Source organism: Artemia sp. Qi Xiang Cuo, chromosome 5, assembly GCF_049724085.1.
Source record: "Artemia sp. Qi Xiang Cuo chromosome 5, ASM4972408v1, whole genome shotgun sequence".
In the NCBI taxonomy this organism is placed as follows: domain Eukaryota; kingdom Metazoa; phylum Arthropoda; class Branchiopoda; order Anostraca; family Artemiidae; genus Artemia; species Artemia sp. Qi Xiang Cuo.
The window spans coordinates 6,751,777-6,771,637 of record NC_142798.1 but is presented as its reverse complement, the minus strand read 5'-3'; the positions used below and the strand labels follow the sequence as shown (position 1 = coordinate 6,771,637).

The 19,861-nt window shown below is 35.7% G+C and overlaps 2 protein-coding genes across 3 annotated transcripts in view; one reads left to right on the top strand and one right to left on the bottom strand.

The window, feature by feature from the left end:
* The first annotated feature begins 6,914 nt into the window (after positions 1–6,914).
* LOC148951749 (uncharacterized) lies at positions 6,915–11,396 on the top strand. The gene is made up of 3 exons (XM_089088664.1): positions 6,915–7,138; positions 9,520–9,721; positions 11,265–11,396. Exons 1-3 carry the CDS (start codon positions 6,915–6,917, stop codon positions 11,394–11,396), a joined length of 558 nt encoding a protein of 185 aa, XP_088944790.1.
* Positions 11,397–13,226: 1,830 nt separating this feature from the next.
* The window catches only part of LOC148951748 (adenylate cyclase type 3-like), a 190,096-nt gene continuing 183,461 nt past the window's right edge, over positions 13,227–19,861 (bottom strand). Inside the window, exon 9 of one of the 2 annotated variants that reach the window (XM_089088701.1) lies at positions 13,227–13,447. In XM_089088701.1, coding sequence (XP_088944827.1) covers positions 13,322–13,447 — 126 coding nt within the window. In that variant the 3' untranslated portion in view covers positions 13,227–13,321. The remainder of the gene's footprint in view (positions 13,448–19,861) is intronic. The other variant, XM_089088702.1, reaches the window with a different exon arrangement.

Below are 19,861 nucleotides of genomic sequence, written 5' to 3'. Positions count from 1 at the left end.
TTCACTACTACTTTAACCACCTCATACATTTTCACTATAACTTCTACTAACCTAATTGGCAATCCTAATTTCACTAACACCCCTTTCAACATACTCCTTGAAACTTCATCAAATGCTCCCCTGATGTCCAAAAACGCCGTATATAGCCTATTTTCCCTATACCTCGTATATTTACTAACTAAAACCTGTAAACAAAATATTTGATCAATTGTACTATAGTTTTCCCTAAACCCTGCCTGACATTCAATTAATCTACCTTTATTTTGCAACCATTTATCCATCCTATTAGACAACATTCTACAAAATAACTTACTGATAGAACTTCCTAAACTTATTCCCATGTAGTTCTTGTGCAGGTTTCTTTCTCCTTTCTTAAATAATGGGATCATAATCGATATCTTCCAATTTTGTGGCCATAGAGGTGTACACAGAACTGCCGAGAATATCAATGCAAGCTCTGGCAGTATCCATGCTTTTGAAAATTGCAACAGCTTAGTTGGTACTCCGTCGATGCCCGGTACCAAGTTCCCTCTCATGCTTTTCAAGGCGTGCCATATTTCCTCCTATCCCACCGGCTCCAGTAGTTAAGCGTCCTCTGAATCCAACTCAATATCGGCTGTCTCTTCTAAACTATCCATCTCCTCATCAGATCTCTCTTCTTCCTTTTCGGTGTATATCTCTTTGTATTTTTGTTCTAAGTATTCTGACCAGGTATCGGCGTGAGGGACTGGATTAGTCAACCTTCTATTTTCTGTTGATTTCCTAATTAACTTCCAGAACTCCGTTGTATCATTCACGCTAAATTTCTCCCGTATTTTTTGGCTCTCTTCCTCTTCAAAACGTCTCTTCTTCAACTTAAGTAGCCTTTTATATCCCCTTCGCTTGTCCCTAAAAACCTGCAGATATTTTTCCAGATCAAGTGTACTACTAGCCTTAAGCAATCTAAAAGCTTCTAAAACCTCCTTCTTCTTTTCCTCACATTCCTTATAAAAAAAACTCATCAAACCTGTACTCCTACGATTTTTTTTCCTACGTGCCATCCTAGTTCCCATCTTATACAAAACCCCCGACAAAAAATCAACAGAACCTGCTATATCCCCTTCCCTTGCCATATCCTCACTCTTCTGAATAAATGAATCCAGCCCTCTATCTTCAACTAGTACCTTTTTTAACTTCTCCTCACTACCATTATCAAACCTTAAACCTTCCCTCCATTCAAGCTCATTACCCATCTTTCCATTCACCCCAATTTTTTTTCCGGCTCTCAGCACATCCTCCCCCTCCTAATTCAACCCTAATAGGCATGTGATCCGACCCATCCAGCGCCATCACCTCATAATTCCCACAACAAGAAAGAAACCCCAGACTAACAACCCCATAATCTATAACACTTGGAGAATTACCAGAAAAACAAGTAAAATCCCCTCTCCCTTATTCTTCCCTTTCCTCCCATTCAAAATAACCAGATTCTGCTTACCACAAAAACCCAATAATTTTTTACCTCAATTATTCTTTCTCCGACGACCATCCTTACTCGTCCTCCTCATAACCGACGGCTCAATCATGTAAACTCCATTCATTTTTTCTAGTTTTAGACCCCCCTCCATCTCACGGGCTCCTTCGTCCTCCCCCGTATATCTGTTAAAATCCCCTAGAAAAATAAAATAATCAGACGGAAACTGTTCTGAAAAGCGATCCATATCATTTTCTAATATCTCCCAGGAATCTTCATCACTAAAAGTGCTAGTTTCCGGCGGTAAATACACTGAACAAAAGATAAACGAGTTACTACCTAAAGATACTCGCACCCATACTAGATTACATGGAACACTTTTCAACCGAGATACATTTCGCCATCTTTTCGTTATCAATAATGCAATTCCTCCATAAGTTCTACCATTCTGCGATCGCTTTCTTTGTGATCCAAAATAAGAAAAACCTTCTATTCTCTCCTTTTTTTCCAGCCACGTTTCTACTAATGATACAACTGAAAAATCACGACATTTAAAAAGACAATGTACTTTAAGATACGAAAAACCCTGAACATTCCAAAGAGCTAAATGACACTCGGAATTTGTGCCATGGCCCTGCTTATCCTATCTACTATCTGAGCCAATGGGTTTTGACGGGTTAAATAGCCGCCTAGGCTCCATGTTTTTAGGGCCGTCAGCTCTAGTCGACTTGCTCTTTTGTCTTAGGTGGTCATCTGGGCTAATAATCTGTTGGCTGTTACGTTTGAGAGCCCCCCACAGGCCCGAAAAAAGTTGATGTGGAGCCTTTTTTAATAACCGGAGTTTCACTGTTCACCCCATTTATTTCGGTATCACTACTAAGCCCCTCCACTACACTAAAGAAAGATTGAATTGAGGATGAAGATCCTGAACGCGATCTTGAATTGCAAGGTTCTTTCAGGTTAAACCGATTATTTTCAGAAACAAAACTCGTTACTAAACTTTTTTGCGGCACTGAAAAAGACCCAGATACACGATGAAACTTTTGTCCAACATTTTCCTTAAAATGGGTCATGATACTCGCTGATGACTCTATATTAGGGGCATTCGTAACCTCAACTACAGATTGCTTATCAAAGCTATACGTAAAACACTGTTGACCAATATATAACTTTGCTCCTCTTAGTCTTGCTTCTCTATTTTCTCCTCTAGCAAGTTCAAGAAAAGGCTTTAGGTGGTTACGGATAGACAGTTCACGCTCTGTATAATCGGGACTAACACCAAGACCCGCCCTTTTCAGGTGAGCACTTGACCGCAATATAATATCACGAATGTAACCGCTTGTGAACTTAACCAACACCGGTCGCGTGCCTTGTTTAGCGTTTAGCCGAAAATGTCTCTAATGTCCATCATTTTCAGCCCTAAATTTAGCACATGTAAGTTCATTGCTTTCATTACATCTTCTCGTAACGAAGAACCTTTGTTTACAGGATCGAAATTATACAGGACCAAATTATACACTTTTTAGAATCATTTTCTAGTCTTTGCAATTTTACGTTAGTAGCCGACATTTCAGCTTGCAAACGTAGGTAATCTGTCTTTAATTGTGACTCATCCTCCGAGAACTTCTCTACTGTCGAACCAATTCGCAACGAAATAGCAGATAGGTCGTTTCTAAGTTCTTGAACCTGTGACGAAATTATTTCTATTCCGTTCAATTTTCGATTAATTTCGTGTAGAGTTTCAGATAAATTAACAGAAGTCATAATTAATCCGGAAATATGGTTATAATAAGTAGAAAGATTACTATTCTTTCTGTGAGGGTCGAGCCTCAAACATGCATCCGAGTGACTATTCCGGTGACTTTAATTATTCTCACAAAATTTCCACTTAACATAGCAAGTCTTATAAAGTAAGATTTCCACTTAACATGACAATTCTTGTCAATAGGAACTGTTTTTTCAAGTTATTTCACTGCCTGTGTATTTAGATGTTAGCGGAATGAATGCTGAAATGATACTGATGATGTATCAGGCAAACCAACTGTTTCTGAAGCTGCGTCAAAACAACCCTTGCCTACTCTGGTGTAAACTGTAAGTGATAACAAGATTAAACAAGTCTTTACGGGAACTTCGTCTTCAACCATGTTGAAGTGAACTTGTTTCTGAGTGATTAATGATATTAGCTGATTGATCATCAACCATTTTACGTTTTTAATCTCCGTTCCTTAAACCCTTACTTACCTAACTTAAATCCTTACTTGGCAGTGTAAAAGGAGTTTTTTTTGTTTTTTTTTTATAGTACAATCAGTATCGACGTAGGAAGCTCAATACTAATTAATCCTCGGTGTTTTAAGATAGACACAATGGGCTTGAAAGCTGGTCTGTTTATTGAAGTGCTTGTACAGAGTCTGCTTGATTTTCTACAGGCCAGCGAGAGGAGATACGGGAATAAAAAATTTGAGAGGGGGGCGGGGTGGCAAGCAGAACCTACAAAGTTCTAATAGGCTTTTTCATGGGTCACCTATCGAGAAAAAACTGTAATAGCTTTTATAATATCAATAATATGACAAGAAGAGCCAGAGAGAAACGGGCTTAAATCAAGGTTGGTTTTTACTTGTTAAAATCTCTTGACATTGGGCACTCCCTTATCAGATCAAACCTATGGAATTATGGAATTGGGTCAAAATCCTAAAATAGCGACTTTGTTTTGAATTCTCTAAAGTTCTAATAAGAATGGTTTCATCTGTTACGTGGCCCACGAGAGCCAAGTGCTTCCCATTATGTTTGGAAGTGGTTGGAAAAACATATTATGTTTTTACAACCACTTCATATGGAAGTCGTGGCCACAACTTTGGATCCACGTTAAGTGATGTTAGGTGTTAAGTGGCCCACGAGGACCAAGTGCTTCCCATTATGTTTGGAAGTGGTTGGAAAAACATATTATATTTTTCCAACCACTTCATATGGAAGTCGTGGCCACAACTTTGGATCCACGTTAAAGGTTAAGTGACCCGTGAGAGCCAAGTGCTTCCCATGTATTATGTTTTTCCAACCACTTCATATGGAAGTCGTGGCCACAACTTGGGAGGGGTTCATTTGATCAGAAGTTGAAAGCTTATAGGCCAACAGTATTCTTGGCAGTCGTATACGCAATGAAAACCATGCTATCATTGCCCACTCTATAGCAGTTAAGACGTCAAAAACGGGTTTTATCATTGACTACTCTATAGTGGTTAACCCGAGAGGCCCGCATAATGGGAAAGTACCCATATTTTATACAAAAACTTCATGTTTTGTCTCTTTATGACTTAGACTTGACTAGGCTAGATTTGACTTGACTAGACATGATTGGACTAAGTATGGCTCAGTCAAGTTCCATAGCAGAGCATTAGTCTGTCTTTTGGTTAAAATCCTAGATAGTTATTTAAGAAAGAGATAGACTTCGTCCGCTTTTCTGATAATTTGTTCATTGTTAAGTCGAAGGTTTTACAGTTTAAATTCGCACACAATGCTAGGGATAAATTTATAAGATACAGTCGACTCTCGACTGTATATTGATATATCTCGAATATTGATATCTCGAATTATTTTCAATCCGCTTGGAAAAACCTGTTTAGGTCGTAGAAAAAAACATGCATAACTCGGAATAAGTTTGTGGCTATATATTACCTCTATCAGTCGAAATGACTTGAAAATTACCTCTATAACTTGAAATTCAGTTGATGAGTCGTCATTGAATTTTTACTTTATCTCTGCAAGTAAAAGTTTACCTGTATCTCGAACTTTTCCCAACGGACCTCTGTTAGTCAAAACCCCTGTATGCAGGTTGCAACGTGTAAATTTTGATATGTATTAATTTTGCATGACATATTTTTTTTTATCAGACTCTGTCAATGTTTAGGTGTCTGTTTCCTAGAAAACTAAATTTATTATTCACATTTAAACGTCAAGTATCGACATTTGAAAGTGAAGTCTTGATACGTCAAGTCTATAATACACTAATAAAGTTATTCTTAACTTTGTAGTGACTGTAGGGAGTAAATGTAGCGATTTTATACCTCTGTAACTCGAATTTTTATTTAGCTTACCTCTATAACTCGTTACCTTTATAAATCGAATTTTATGTAGACTGGCCTCTATACCTCGAACGATGCATAAGTCGAACTGTACGTAATTCGAAGAAAAATCGTGGTCCAGTTAATTTTGGGTTATCGAGAGTCGAATATAATAGAAAGTTCACGCCGCAAAGTTAACCTAACTTCAAAGTCGGTATCTTACTTAGAGTTGCCAATATATTTAATGATAATTTTTACGAGTTTTTTACGACTTAACTTTAACAAGTGTGTTTTTATACATACATTGATTAAGTAAAAATACTACTCCTCTACTTCGGCATTGAGCCTTGTAAGTAAAACTAAGTGTTTCTATTTAATTCTATTTATATGAAAGCTTGCCTATAGGAGAGTACGGAGCAGAAGAGAAAAAAAAATGACAAACATGCTAAAAGTAGATAAAAAAAAGAAAATATTGGCAACTCAATTACAAATCGAACAAAAACACTAAACCGCGAGTGAACTGATTTTTCCTTTGCATGTTTTTCACAAAGTTTTGAATTTCTGGGTCTGTCATGCTAAATTTATTAATCAGTCTCGAGTTTTATGTTCAATGGAGTGCGTGGAGCAAATATTTGGCGCAACGGAAATTTACACCCGCCCACGAAGTTCCCATTTCCTTTAAATCTTTCTTTATGACGTCCTCCCACCCCAGACGGGGACGACCTGCTTTCCGTTTAGCCCAAGATGGTTGGCCGAAGAGAACAATCTTCCGCAATCTGTCATCCTTCATCCGCACAACGTGCCCTAACCACCTCAACCTTTCTTTCATTATAGCCCTAGAGAGCGGTATTGAACCACACTTTTCCCGTGCCTTTTTTTTATTTAGTCCAAAATAGGTTACTCAAAAGAGACTTTTGGGCCGTATTTACTATCCTGGTTCTTATCTCCGATCCTCTTTGCTGTAATATATGTCACACAAAATTGTATTATGTAAAAATAATAAAAGAAGATTAAAAGGAACTATTATTGACATAAGAGTGTCTGTCTTTTTTTTTACACCGCCTGAATTTTGTAGTTTTTAATTGTTTTTTGTCTTCAGTCCTTCATCTTTCCGTAATGGAGACTATGGGTATTCTGTTTGCCACTGTGCGAATAATGTTTTGCTTAGAAGGGTTTTTGTTTACCAAAACTGACATTACCTTTATGTCGCAATTTGTAGTCGCTTTCAGAAATGAGCAACTCGAACAAAATACCAGTATAAGCGTCTTTTCTTTCATTAAAAAATGTTTTTCTCAGGAGTTTCGAAATTTTTAAAAATACAGCTTGAAGTATACGTATAAGAAGGTTTTTTGTTCGTTGATAGGATTTGTCAATAAAAGGGTTCAGTATAATACCGGTCATCAGCTATGTCTGTGGTAACAAGCGAACCCGAAGCAAGAGGCGATCAATCTCCTTTTGGGATCAGATTTGACACAAGGATGGCTGCTCAACTTTTAAGTAGGCTAAATACCATGGAAATGTTTGTACCAACTCATACTACATTTATGACACCTTTTCAAAAAGACTCTTTGAGACACATTTGGCTGGAACTTCGCAAACGAGACGGGTCATTTAACCGTTTCTTTCAAAGGTAAAATAGTAGATATATAATAAATGTATTTTTACAAGTTGAGATACAGATATAAATTTTGATTATGAAGATACTTATATGGATACTAAGAAATCTGGATATAAGAATACAGGTGTGGATATATACGTAAGTGAAGTCAATATGTTTATAGGGGAAGACAGTTGCATTTAATTAGCCATATAAGCGTGATCCTGTTTATCACATTGCGTAAATTTGAAAAAAATCTTAGGGGGTGGGACTTATGTTTTAATAAAGAGCCTAAAGTGGACAAATAATTTCCCAGACATGCTACTTTTCTATTTATATAAATTAAGAGCAAAAAAACACGCATAATTGAAATAAAACAGTGGAACAAAAAACTTTTAATAATAAAAATCCGAATATTTCGACTCCCCGTCCGGGAGTCTTTATCAACGGGAAAAAAGTTAAGGTTGAGTTAAATCCAACACAACATATAAAGAAAAAGACAAAAAAAATATGTAATTTTCATCTTAATATCCTCCAGAATACTGCAAAAACTGTAAATAGCATGAATAAGCACATAGAAATGACAAAAGATTGTCTCTGGTACACGAGTTTGTCTGTCGTATAATTTCAGTTTGGCAATGAAACAAAAATAAACTACTATATTAACTTGAAAGATAGCCTGGGGTTTATAATAAACATATTATGTCCTTCAGTTTTCTGAAATATGTTTCAAAATAGTTGTTGTATTTACGGTTTTGCTGTTAAATGTGTAGATTTTCAGTGACTCACTTTGTCCCTGTCAAGCCCGTTTACGCCTAGGATTTCTGGTCAATGTAACCCCGCCATAATGCCAAGGAAAGAAAAATACAATGTACCAAATATTTTGACTGTATAGCTCAAGTATTGGTAGCACAAACCTTGCCAAGGCCTTAGTTAAGTACTCACTACTAATGAAGAACAACTTGAGATCAGTTCAGTCAGTCTAGGCTTGACTCAGACAACCTAACTCGAAGCATTTACAATAAACAAAGATGAAAATTAGGCGAGAAAATCTTAATCAACTTTCCAACTTTTAGAGAATAGATTGCCCTAAAATCCCTATAGCTACCTTCGCCTACTCCCTCCAATACTATTTTCAATAGATTTGCTTGTGCATCCTTTTTATTTTTCCAATGAGTTTATCTTGTTGCCATAATTTGCAGTTAAATTTGCAAAATGAATACTCAAAGTGGACTCTAAGTTAACATGTCCATCGACTCATTAAACATTTTTTTTTGTTATTTTTCTTACTGAGATTCGATAGAAGTCTTAAAAGGTAGTTTGCGAGAAAATTTGAAAGCAATACTTAACAGTTCCAAACTCTGATACTAATTCTGCTTCCATCCTGTACCTTATAAGTTTGATCGATGTTCTAAGTAACCATAAACCGATCCTTACCTTGGAACAAACAACGCTTTCTGGCTTTCCAAGGACTAGTTACCCAAGAATTAATATTATGCATTGGTTACCTTATATTTTTCCTGTTGATTGGCTAACTGGTAAATTCGAAACCCATCTTCACCTTGAAATAAATAATGCCTTCATGCTACCCAACAATTAGTTGCCAGATAGCTAGGATTACAAATGTTTACCGTCTCTCAGCTACTAGGATCAATCTACGTTAGACTCCAGGAAATCCAATGCGCTGTTAAATTCACTCGAAGGGTTCTTAACCCGGCGGGCTTAAAGCATTAAAAACATTAAAATTAAAATATTTCACCTGTTGAAAGAAAAATATGTTTATCCCTAGGATTGGGATCCCACTGTTGCATAAAAACACCCACTTTGTGGTCTGAACCCTATTCCATATTTTTATTGCAAGGTGATACCACGGCTGTTTTGAATATCCTTTAATTGGGCCGTTAAAAAACGCATAAGTTAAAAAATAAACGGCTATCAATCCAATATCGCATTTCTTTTTTTCCATTTACATTTGAATGGGTGAACGAAATGAGACTTTAAAATGAAAACTTCTGTATTTTTGTTGCATCCGCTGTGAATGGAGCCTTTTTGTATCAGAAAAAAAAAATTAATCTGTGATCCCAGAGAATGAGTGGTTTTTGTTATAACCAGAAGAAATAAGTAAGAAAAAATGACGTAAAAAAGTGACGTCGATGGATAGGGGGGTCTTGTTCCCCGCTTGATTGTTTTGACCCCCCCCCCCTCCCAAATTTATAAAAATACCTAATTGGGGTATTCATATTGCAAGATTCATTTTGTTCTGGTATTTTCATTGAAAAAAAAATCTCCCCCCAAGATTTTGAAATATTAATTTTGCCCCCCTCTTCACCCAAAAATTTTCGTCAATTGATGCCACCGGTGGAACAAGAGGATTTTCATAGACTGGCAAAGGGATTAATTTATTTCTTTTTAAGGCTGTTTTCAAGATTCCCCCAGGAGAGAGAATGCTTTGAAAGATATCATGGCTTTACTGAGGAGCAAATCTCGAAAGTAGTAACTTCCTTTCAAGTTATTGTAGACTCTACTTGGAGTAATGACAGAGATACTGTTGATACAAAAATTGAAGAACTTGCGAGTCATCATCGATTTATGGATGTGAGAAAAGCCAATTTTGAGGTACATTTGATATATTTGTAAAAACACTGTAAACAAGATATTCCTAACTATCTCCGAACTATCTCCTAACTATCAATATGACGTGCGTGTAGGGGTGAGAGGGTAGCTGCCCTCTGATCACTTTGACTCTTAAAAAGAGCACTAGAGCGTTTGATTACCATTCCAATAGGTCCCTTTGAAGTTTATACGACCACACTTTCTATAAAAAAAAAACCTATATGTCCCCAGGGCACAACTTACAACCCTTGCCCTAAGGGCTGGGGGGGATTTGTTATCCTCAAAGACATAATTTCCAGACCTTTCTGATAGGCCTTTCCAGACCTTTTCTGTTCGTTTTAAAAATTGACTTCTTTGTTAATTGTAATGGATATATATATATATATATATATATATATATATATATAATATATATATATATATATATATATATATATATATATATATATATATATATATATATATATATATATATATATATATATATATATATATATATATATATATATATATATATATATATATATATATATATATATATATATATATATATATATATATATATATTTAACTTGAGTAAATATAATTGATAAAAATCAAGGAGAGGATTAGTGGCTACAGTAGACAACTGTTATGTTGGCTACTAGTTTCTGACTTGGTTCTACAATTACAAGTAAAATTTGACTAATCTTAATGAGAAAAAGAAACTGCCGAAACCTCTAAAAAATTACCTCTTGGATGGTATAGAAAAGAGGCTTTTTCAAACCTCTTGAGATAGCCATAAAAATATGGCTATTTCAAAACTTTGATTGGATGTGTTTGGAGAAATGGTGGGCGTGAGAGGGGGGTTAGTTGCTCTCCAATCGGTTTCGACTATAAAATAGGGCACTAACCCTTTCAGTTTCGAGTCAAATGAGACCTTCCTGAAGTTTTTATGGCAACACTATCTATAAAAACCTTGTATAACCCCAGGGCATAACTTACAACCCTTGCCCTGAGGGGTTTGGGGGGTTTCTCATCCTCAAAAACATAATTTCCAGAAGTTTCAACTACCTTTAAGAAAATGCCTATCTCAAACTTTTAATTTGATGTGTTAAGTAAAAACAATATAATTTGTACTTTACTGGAAAAAATTCTTTCAAATGTTTTCACTTTTATAACTTTAAGAAATCAAAAATTAATTAAGATTTTAAGTAATAAATTTTTTTTATGTAAATTCATTCAAATTTTTTTCAGTAAAGTACAAATTATATTCTGGCTTTTAGAAAGCATAGGGTTTAGAACCCTACTCAGATTAGTTTCTGCTCGTTTTGAGTTTGACTTATTTTAATTTCTGTTTGTTTTGGGTTTATTTATTTATAGATACTGATTTGTGATAGTTGTATGCTTGGTTGATTATTTGATTCTATTTTTTTTTTAATTTTTTGTTTAATGAAGTTCTTTACTTTTTTTTTGAAAAACTTATTTTGTGCAAAAAGTTTTTTTGATTAATAGTCTAAAAAATCCATTCTTGTTCAATTGTAACTGACACTTCTTTTTTTTGCAGAGGTTTGGAACTGTCTTATTAGAATTCATGGTTGAAGAAATGGAAGAAGTAATGACAGATTTCGACCTTGAATCATGGGTGATTGCACTAAAAATATTTATAAATGTTATGGGAATATCTCTAAATCAATAAAAATGTTGACGTAAAATCTTTGCTTGGTGGATTTGAACCTGTTTGATTTTTATCACTAACTGATTTGACTTTTTATTTCAGCTTTAGTGAATAAAATACAGGAATTTTCTGTTACCTTTTGTAGCTCTAATCATGGTTGATATGCAATTATCATAGTTTTTCTTTGGCTAATAGCACACGCAGCTTAATTTTTCCTCATTTACCTTCAAGCTTGGTAAACGTGAGCACAGGTGTTCGAAAATCAATCAACTCTGTATTTCTATACGAATTACGGGATGCTTCAACACCAGAAAGAAAACGAGAGTTTACTTGTTATATTTCTGTAGCTTCCCCCCCCCCAAAAAAAAAAATCTGCTCTTTGTTCGCTCAACACTTCACACAAATGAAACAACCAGGTTATGTGTTCTTTTTATGAGCTTATAATAATGACTGGCTTGACCGTCGGGATTGTTTGTCTCTCTAGAAATAACGAATAATATGAAAGCACGCTTTTGAATTGAGAATCACAGTACAGTGCATACATTTTTTTCAAAACCTTGAAACCTTGTCATTGAATATTCGTCTACTAAATTTAATAAGATAAACACGCCGACTAAGGTAGGCAAGTTAGGTAATAATAATAACTTGTTACGATGCTTCACTTGAGGCTCCTGCTGGTGGTCCAGCGTAGAGAGAGATGTGACTCTTCGCCTTCATTCCAAACGGTCCTGCGCAAGTGTGACTGCTTCCTGGAGATCAGTACCGATCATGGAGAGGTATAGGGTAAGGCTGTCCCTCCACCTGAACTGGGTATTCCATGGGGGTGCTTCTAGCCATGTTGAGGGGGGGGGATAAAAATTGAAAAGTGTGCTGGTGGGTGCTTCTTTTGGCATGCGAATTAAGTGGCCAAACCACCGGGTTCTTAAGGTGAGCTGACGAAAGGTGGGGGTCTGATCCGTTAGTGTCAGCAGTCGGGTGCTTGAGACGAAGTTGTACCACTTTATCCCTTCGATTCGTCTTAGGAAGTTTGTTTGGGCCACATCTATGGCATCACGAACAGAAGCAGCTGTTGGTCAAGTTTCAGCACCGTAGAGAAGGACTTGCTTTACGATCGTGTTGTAGATCCGCATTTTTATGTTTCGGCTAATGTTGGGCTTTGACCACAAGGAATATTTTGACACATTATTGACTTTAAATAATTCACATGGCTACGTGACAACCAGATTTCATCATGGAGAAGGAAGTAAGATTATCATTTAAAAATGGGTATACTAGGTAGGAAATAGATAAGAATGTCTACACTTTACCTTCCAGTGTTGAATGACAAGGTAGAGGCTATTTTCTAAAGAAACTACCGACGTGTTCCATCAATAGCGGGAAGGGGGTATATATTTTTAAGTAGTAGAATTGAGAATTGACACTTGTCACTTGAATAAGTTAAATTACAGTTTCAGAAGGATTTAGTAAAAATGCTAGAAATTCGTTCTTTTTGCTAAAGATGGACACAAAACAAAAGTACTGTAGATCCAACAAACCCCACTTGAAGAATTTTTATATATTACCACTCACACTTTTTTAACACATTTCCAAGCCCGGGATTTAAGTCGGAAAGGGGAAGGGGGTGTTATGCATATTTAGGTGGTTAAGGGTATTCAGCTGTAAAAATTTCTTTCCAAGAATTTTTAAGGCATTAAAAAATAAAAGAGAGGATGTTCATGGAATTTTTACATTTCAGAAACAATCCAAAACCACTGACCATCCTCCCATGGGTACGATCTTTTATTACACTGATATACGTATATTTGAAAGTCACAAAAAATACTCCAATAACTCGGATTTATTCACAAATACAAAAATAAATAAGGTATTTCTTAGAAAGATTTTCTTAAAAATATTCCTTGTCAGGTTTTCCTGAATGAGTACGATGAATTTCCAAAGGTTCCAAATCAGGAAGAGTTTTTACCAATGAGATAATAGGTCATTAGCTCGCCTTTACCTTTTATTTTTACAAGGCCTCTTTGCTCAAATATAAATCCAAATCTCTGCAAAATCTGTGTTGTCTCTTCTGTAGCCTTAAATAGAAACAATATATTATATTAATTGATTGATAAATATGGAAGGGCATTAACTGATAAATATGGAAAGAGAAAAACTTGTCTTTATGTGGGATTTCTGGACCTCCATACGCCGTTCGACAGTGTCGACAAAGAACTATTGAAAAACGCCCAGTTTGAAACGGGCCTCCCTCATATGTTTGTGAGACTGATAGTAAGTATGTATATTTGTGTGAATGGAATTGTGTTAGTTGGTAACAGGTTTTCTAGGCTTTTTAATACTAAGCTGGGAGTAAAACAAGGCGGCACTCTTTTACCTAAATTGTTTAATATTTTATAAATGATGCTGCTGATTAACTAGAGAATAGACGGGCTCCGAAAGTTACTTTAGGGACCCATAAACTATCACTACTATTATTTGCAGATGATATTGCTTTGGTGGCTAGTACACCGCAAGATCTGCAGACGCTTTTGAATCTTATAGAAGAATATTTGCAGATGAAAAAATTAAGGCTGAATGTTGAAAAGAGTGAAGTTATTATTTTAAAAAAAAGGAAAACAAGTGGCGAAGATAATTATAAATTTAAATTTAATAATAAGGAACTGAAAGTAAGTAAAAGAATAAAATATTTAAGATTTGTTTTATCGCAAAATGGAACTTTAAAGCGTCATGTAGATGAACTAATTAATAGAGGTAAAGTGGCCATGCCTGCAATTTTTAGAAATCCGACGATAATGGGAATTAAAAACCTAAAAATGCGTAAAAGAATATTTAATACAAAAATGTTACCAGTAATAAAATATGGAGCAGAGATTTGGGGCGGAGAAGCGGCACAAAATTTGGAGTCCCTCCAGTTCCAGTATTATAAAAACTGTTTGGATTACATCAGACAACTCATTCACAGATTATGAAAGGTGATATGGGCCTGTTTTCGTTTAAACTACGTAGGTCTATTTTGATGCTTAGATTTTGGTTGAAGCTCATTAGATGTAATGAAGATAGACTAGTAAGAGCTGCTTATTATCAGATGTTGAGTTATGGTTCGAAAACGTCGTGGCCATCCCAAATTAGGTCATTACTAGAAAGAGTGGGAATGCCTTACTTATGGAATGACGGTCTTGGCTCCCGTGATCTACCAACAAATTTAGTAAGCCAGGTCCGATATATCTTAGAGGGTCAAGAAATTCAGTATTGGCAAGGGCTGGTTTTAAATTCTGCTACATTGAATCATTATAATCAGGTTAAACCTAGTTTTGGGGAGGAAATTTATTTTAAATTCAATTTACCGGCTATGATTTTATGTAGATGGGTTCAGCTTAGGGCAAATTGCCTTCCAATCCAGAGCAGACAAATGGTGTTCGACAGGGGGATAGTACATCCTGATGGTCGGTATGTGTGTCCTCTTTGTAGGGATGAGGACGAAGATTTGGACCATTTTCTCTGAAAGTGCCCGGTGCTCTCTAATTTAAGGGAAAAGTACTTACATGGGATTGTTTTGCTGCTTCCTAAAATTTTACAAAGTAGTAATCCAACCACAATATTTCCTATTGGTGCGTACATAGAGAAGGGATTAGAAAGAAGGAAAAGTTTTTACAATTAATTATTAGTAATTATATGGAATTAAACTTATTTTTTCGACAATTTACCATAAGGTATTTTTCGCTATGTATCATGTTAATGTGTGTTTCGTAATTTGTTCTGTTGTGATTCTGTATTTTTCATAAATTTTTGTGTGTATATGGCTCTTGGGCTTTTGAAATACACGATCTATCTATCTATCTATCTATACAAAACAAGCTGTAGACTCGGGACTTTCCCATAGGGTCACTTACTCTCCACTTCATGGTGTACATAATCCATCTAAACGAAGATAAGACATCTCCTACCTTATCCCCTGATCGTATACCAGTTGTAATACTAGCCTCGGCTCCTACCTCCTACCTTCACAAGCACAATATTATTTTCATACGTAGGATAAACCATTTTAACGTACTTATCTAGTATATTATATAGGGATACGACCTTTACTGAAGATCTTTTTATCAAGTAACCGAAATGGTCATTCATAATATACTGTGTACAACTCAGGCCTAAAGCAGTTTCATAGTTACCTGAATGGTATTTCTGGATCTTAATTAACAACAGTTAATAACTTTACAATTATTAATCTAAGTGTGAAAATTTTGTCAAAACATTTTCTATCTTTCCCAAAAAAAAAACATTATTTTCCGCTGTCAATCACATCTGCAGTATCTTTTACTCTAACAATTAACACTCTAATAAATAATCATGTTAAGCAATTTCATACCTACCAACACAAAGCTAACGCCTCTATAATTGCTATACTAACTATTTTGGCCTGTATTGTGAAGGTTTTCAACTAAAATGTTCCAAAAATCACAAGCTATTTTCCCTTAATCAAAATCACGGTCGTAAGTAGAGAGGGAGGTGCTACTCGTGTCACTCACCCCTGCTGCCACGCACAACTTTTTTTACATAATTTATGTCTGTTTGTTGTCAGTGAGAATGAAAAAACAGGAATTTTGTCAATTTTATGGATGTTTCTATGGATTTTTATGTGTGTAGGTCAATTTATTTGAGTTTTTTCATGGATGTCAACAGTAATTTATGGATGTTTTTATGGTTTTTGTCAGTGAGAATGAAAAAACAGTATTTTTCTCATTTGAAAAAACAGGAATTTTGTCACATTGATGGTTGTTTCTTGGTCGGCTATGTGTGTTGGTCAATTTATTTGATGTTTTTCATGGATGTCAACAGCAGTTCATGTCTGTTTTATGGCTTTTGTCAGTGAGAATGAAAAAACAGGAACTTTCTCACTTTGATGGATTATTGAGTCTAATGGGGGCAGGTCAATGACACTTTCTTCATGTTGTTGTTCGAGGCAAATGTTATGAGTTTCCAGGAAACAGTTAGATCACGTGTTTCCTTCTCAGCCAATCAGAGGGCTTGCTTACATAGTAGCGGCGGAGTGAATATAAGGAAAGGACTTTTGCTATAGTTTTATCAGTCTGTGAATAGAATTAAAAGAGAACAGTTTATTTGGATATATATTTGTGTCGATGGCAGGTGAAATGTTTACACAATTACAAGTTGATAGTTGAGTTGATGGTAATAATACAAGAGCACCAAACATTGCGGTGGAAATTACGAAAGGATCGCGGCTTTGTCTGGAATGGAATACAGTAAATGCAAGGTATGTGATATTCTTGAGCAAATTTAAAATGGAAGATCAATTATGTTTCGCCGCAAAAGTTGATATAGCACATGTGAATAGACTTCAACGAGCTTTAAGTGCATTAGTGAAACATATCGAAGACAATAAACTCTATCGCTAATTGTACATGCATAGTATTATTGATGTTATAATTATTTAATAAAATTGTTTCGAAATGTTCCCTTTCTTTTCTGGTCAGTCTAGAGTCAGCAGTTAGAGTGAAAGGATTGAAAAATGAATTAATTTGAGAAAGAGAGAATTAGATCTAATCTAGTGTTTATGGAAAAGTATTTGATTTTGGATAATGATTTTCTCGAGTTATCCCTTCAACGTAGAATATTCTCTCGAGAAACACTTGAAAATATAATAAAAACTAATTCTCTCCCATTGAACTATTGTATGAAACTTTTAAAATGTGATTCAAGTGCTTATAGTCAATTTATTCATATATTATTTGGAACAAAGCAAAATAATATCGTACATACAATTTTGAAAACATTACCAACTAATTCATTATGGATGGCTCCTCCTTCGAAAGTGGTAGCGTCACAGAGTTACTCCTCTCCCTTTTCCACCACTTTGAATTTATCTAGCGAGGACAATCAGTTTCGTTTTAGCTGTGAGAGAGTTGACATCGGAAACTAAAAATATTCTATATATGCCCATTGTGCACGTACACTCTTGGCAGTTGGACTCAATGTGAGAATTGTACAATTATTGATGACTATAGTGAAAAGTGTAAATTATGTAATCCTTGCAAATTACATAGAGGCTATGCAGTACAAATTAAAGGATGTAATTCATGTCTTGGGGGGGTGTGTGACTCTCACCCTAGAGGGCACCTGTGCTCCAATTGTCACCATGATAAATGTGATCAGTGGGAGAATACTTACCCCTCTATGATTGGAAAGAATCCTAAACGTGATTTTAGTTTATTGCTACGAGATTGGTATCGTCGTGGATTTAAATTATTCTGGGAAGAGGAATCCGGTCTACGATTCAACTGTTGGGGTAACAAGACAATCTGGTTTCTACGTCATCGCTGTGACGACACTGCCTACTATGACTATAAATCAAGTGATTTTTATTTGGCAATTATCGAATGTGATTTATCATTTGAAAACAAAGTTTGTGATATTGGTTCAAACAGACAGACTGAAACTTGTGAATTTCATAATATGGACACTAATGGTAGTATTGACTACACGCGCAAAAACGATAAGAGTAAAGCTACACTATCCTTCAGACAATATGACCCCGACTATGCCATCCACCAAGATCAATATACAGTGAATACAAATGATTTACCAGCATTAGTGGTTCACGACAGTTGCCTATACACCGATGAAGAAATCTAAAAGTGAAGATTTAAAGACATTGTTGTATATATGCATTTTATTAATAAACAAATTCAAAAGCATTGTTAAAGCACATTGCCCTTAGGGCACTGAAATCAATACTGTAAAGGTGCAACAGGATATTTTCCACCAGAAAGTAATTCAGACATAGATGGTCACTATAAATGTAGAAAAACTGCTTGTAAGTATTGCCACGACACTCGAATATAAAATAGAGTATTACTGTACAGCCACATCTCTTAATTGTTAAATCCAGCACCCTCTTTCGATTTTGAATAATAGTTTTCCCACTGCTCTCAGTATAGTTGCTGATGTGAGGCGTGTAGAATGTATAGGGTAGGCCAAGAGGATCAAAAAATTCAATCGTCTTCTTGGTTTGAAAGATGCACAGCCAATGACCCGTCAGCACAGTCGATGGACTGCTATTAACAATAATCAAGGTATTGTTGACACTTCGAATTTTTCCAAGATAGTCTGAGGGTAGACAATAGGATTTGTACTGGGACATGTAGGGGTCCATATTAAATACATTGATTATTTGACTGGTGTTCATGGCGCCAAGTCTAGTAGAACCCTGCCTTCGGGAGTGATTTCCCCATAGGTTTCATATTGATTTAGTGAGATTAGTGCAATACTCTCAGCCAATGGGTCGGCAAATGTACACTCTAAACGCATAGTCCCCGTACGTACTATACTCATATCCTGTGTGCCAGACAAATCCAATACAATGATACTATGTGTTTTAGCAAAAATTTCTTCAGTTATACCATTTTCAAATAGTTGCGAATCATGATCTAGGGTTTGCATGGTCAACTCATACAATGTTCTATAGAATTTATCAAAAGATAGATTTTAGAGTGGGATACCGTTTACTTTGCAAACAAGAGATGAAAGTCCAAACATCTCGAATTTATATGGGCATTCGTTCCATGATCCTATTGTACTGGCGCTCTTTACAAATCCCAATGCCAATTTCGAGGGGATTTCACCATTGATTAAGGATGAATCGGTGAAGGTGCGTGACCCCATGGCAATATGACGTTGATTGGTGATTGTATGAGGAACAAGCAGTTTAATATAATTTCCATTGGCTCTCAGTTTTTCCACGGCCAAAGCAACAGAACTTATAACCTGCTGCTTGCGTACATGAAGTATTGCTGAGGTGAGGGAGAGACTTACATCGGGATTGACAGCAAGTTCTTTTCTCAATATGAAATTGGATGGTACAAGCGTCAATTTTATATCCACTTTAACATTGGGCGGCAGCCATTGGGGTATATTAAATATTTCATGATATATTTTTCCAACTAGATGTAATTCACTAGTTGTAGCATTTTTAAGCGAATCTGTAGAATCAGTATTAGTAGTATATTCATATCAACTGGAGGCACCTCTCAAATCCTTGTATGACTTGGGTGTCATCAAAATGAGTTGTATACAGCTTGTATAATTGGAGAGAGTGGTGCTTCTGCTAACCAGCGTGCCATTGATTTAGACACTAATTTGACGAAATAAATTATGCTGTATACAATTTTCTTTGGATATTCCATCGGCTCGAACTGGCACTGTACTATTGAATTTCTAGAAGCCCATTTGTAAATCTATAAATTTTGAAGACATGTCCATAAAATAGTCTTCCTTGGAATAAATTTGAAAGTGGATATTATCAGAAAGGGGTTGTAGTGGATAAAATCTTTCATAGTATCCATGCTTGACACTCACATCAACATTTTCAGCATTGAATAGATTCAATGAGGCGGTTATTGAAGGTTGAGAATCCTTATGCGGCAGGTAGGACATCTTAGGAGAAGAAATCTAGTTTCGATCTAACAATTTTC

What these genes read in the sequence shown, in the direction of transcription:
- LOC148951749 (XM_089088664.1), top strand. Translation starts at nt 6,915, where the DNA reads ATGTCTGTGGTAACAAGCGAACCCGAAGCAAGAGGCGATCAATCTCCT. An exon ending in TTTAACCGTTTCTTTCAAAG is followed by an intron (nt 7,139 to 9,519) that starts GTAAAATAGTAG and finishes TTTCTTTTTAAG; the next exon opens with GCTGTTTTCAAGATTCCCCC. An exon ending in TGAGAAAAGCCAATTTTGAG is followed by an intron (nt 9,722 to 11,264) that starts GTACATTTGATA and finishes TTTTTTTTGCAG; the next exon opens with AGGTTTGGAACTGTCTTATT.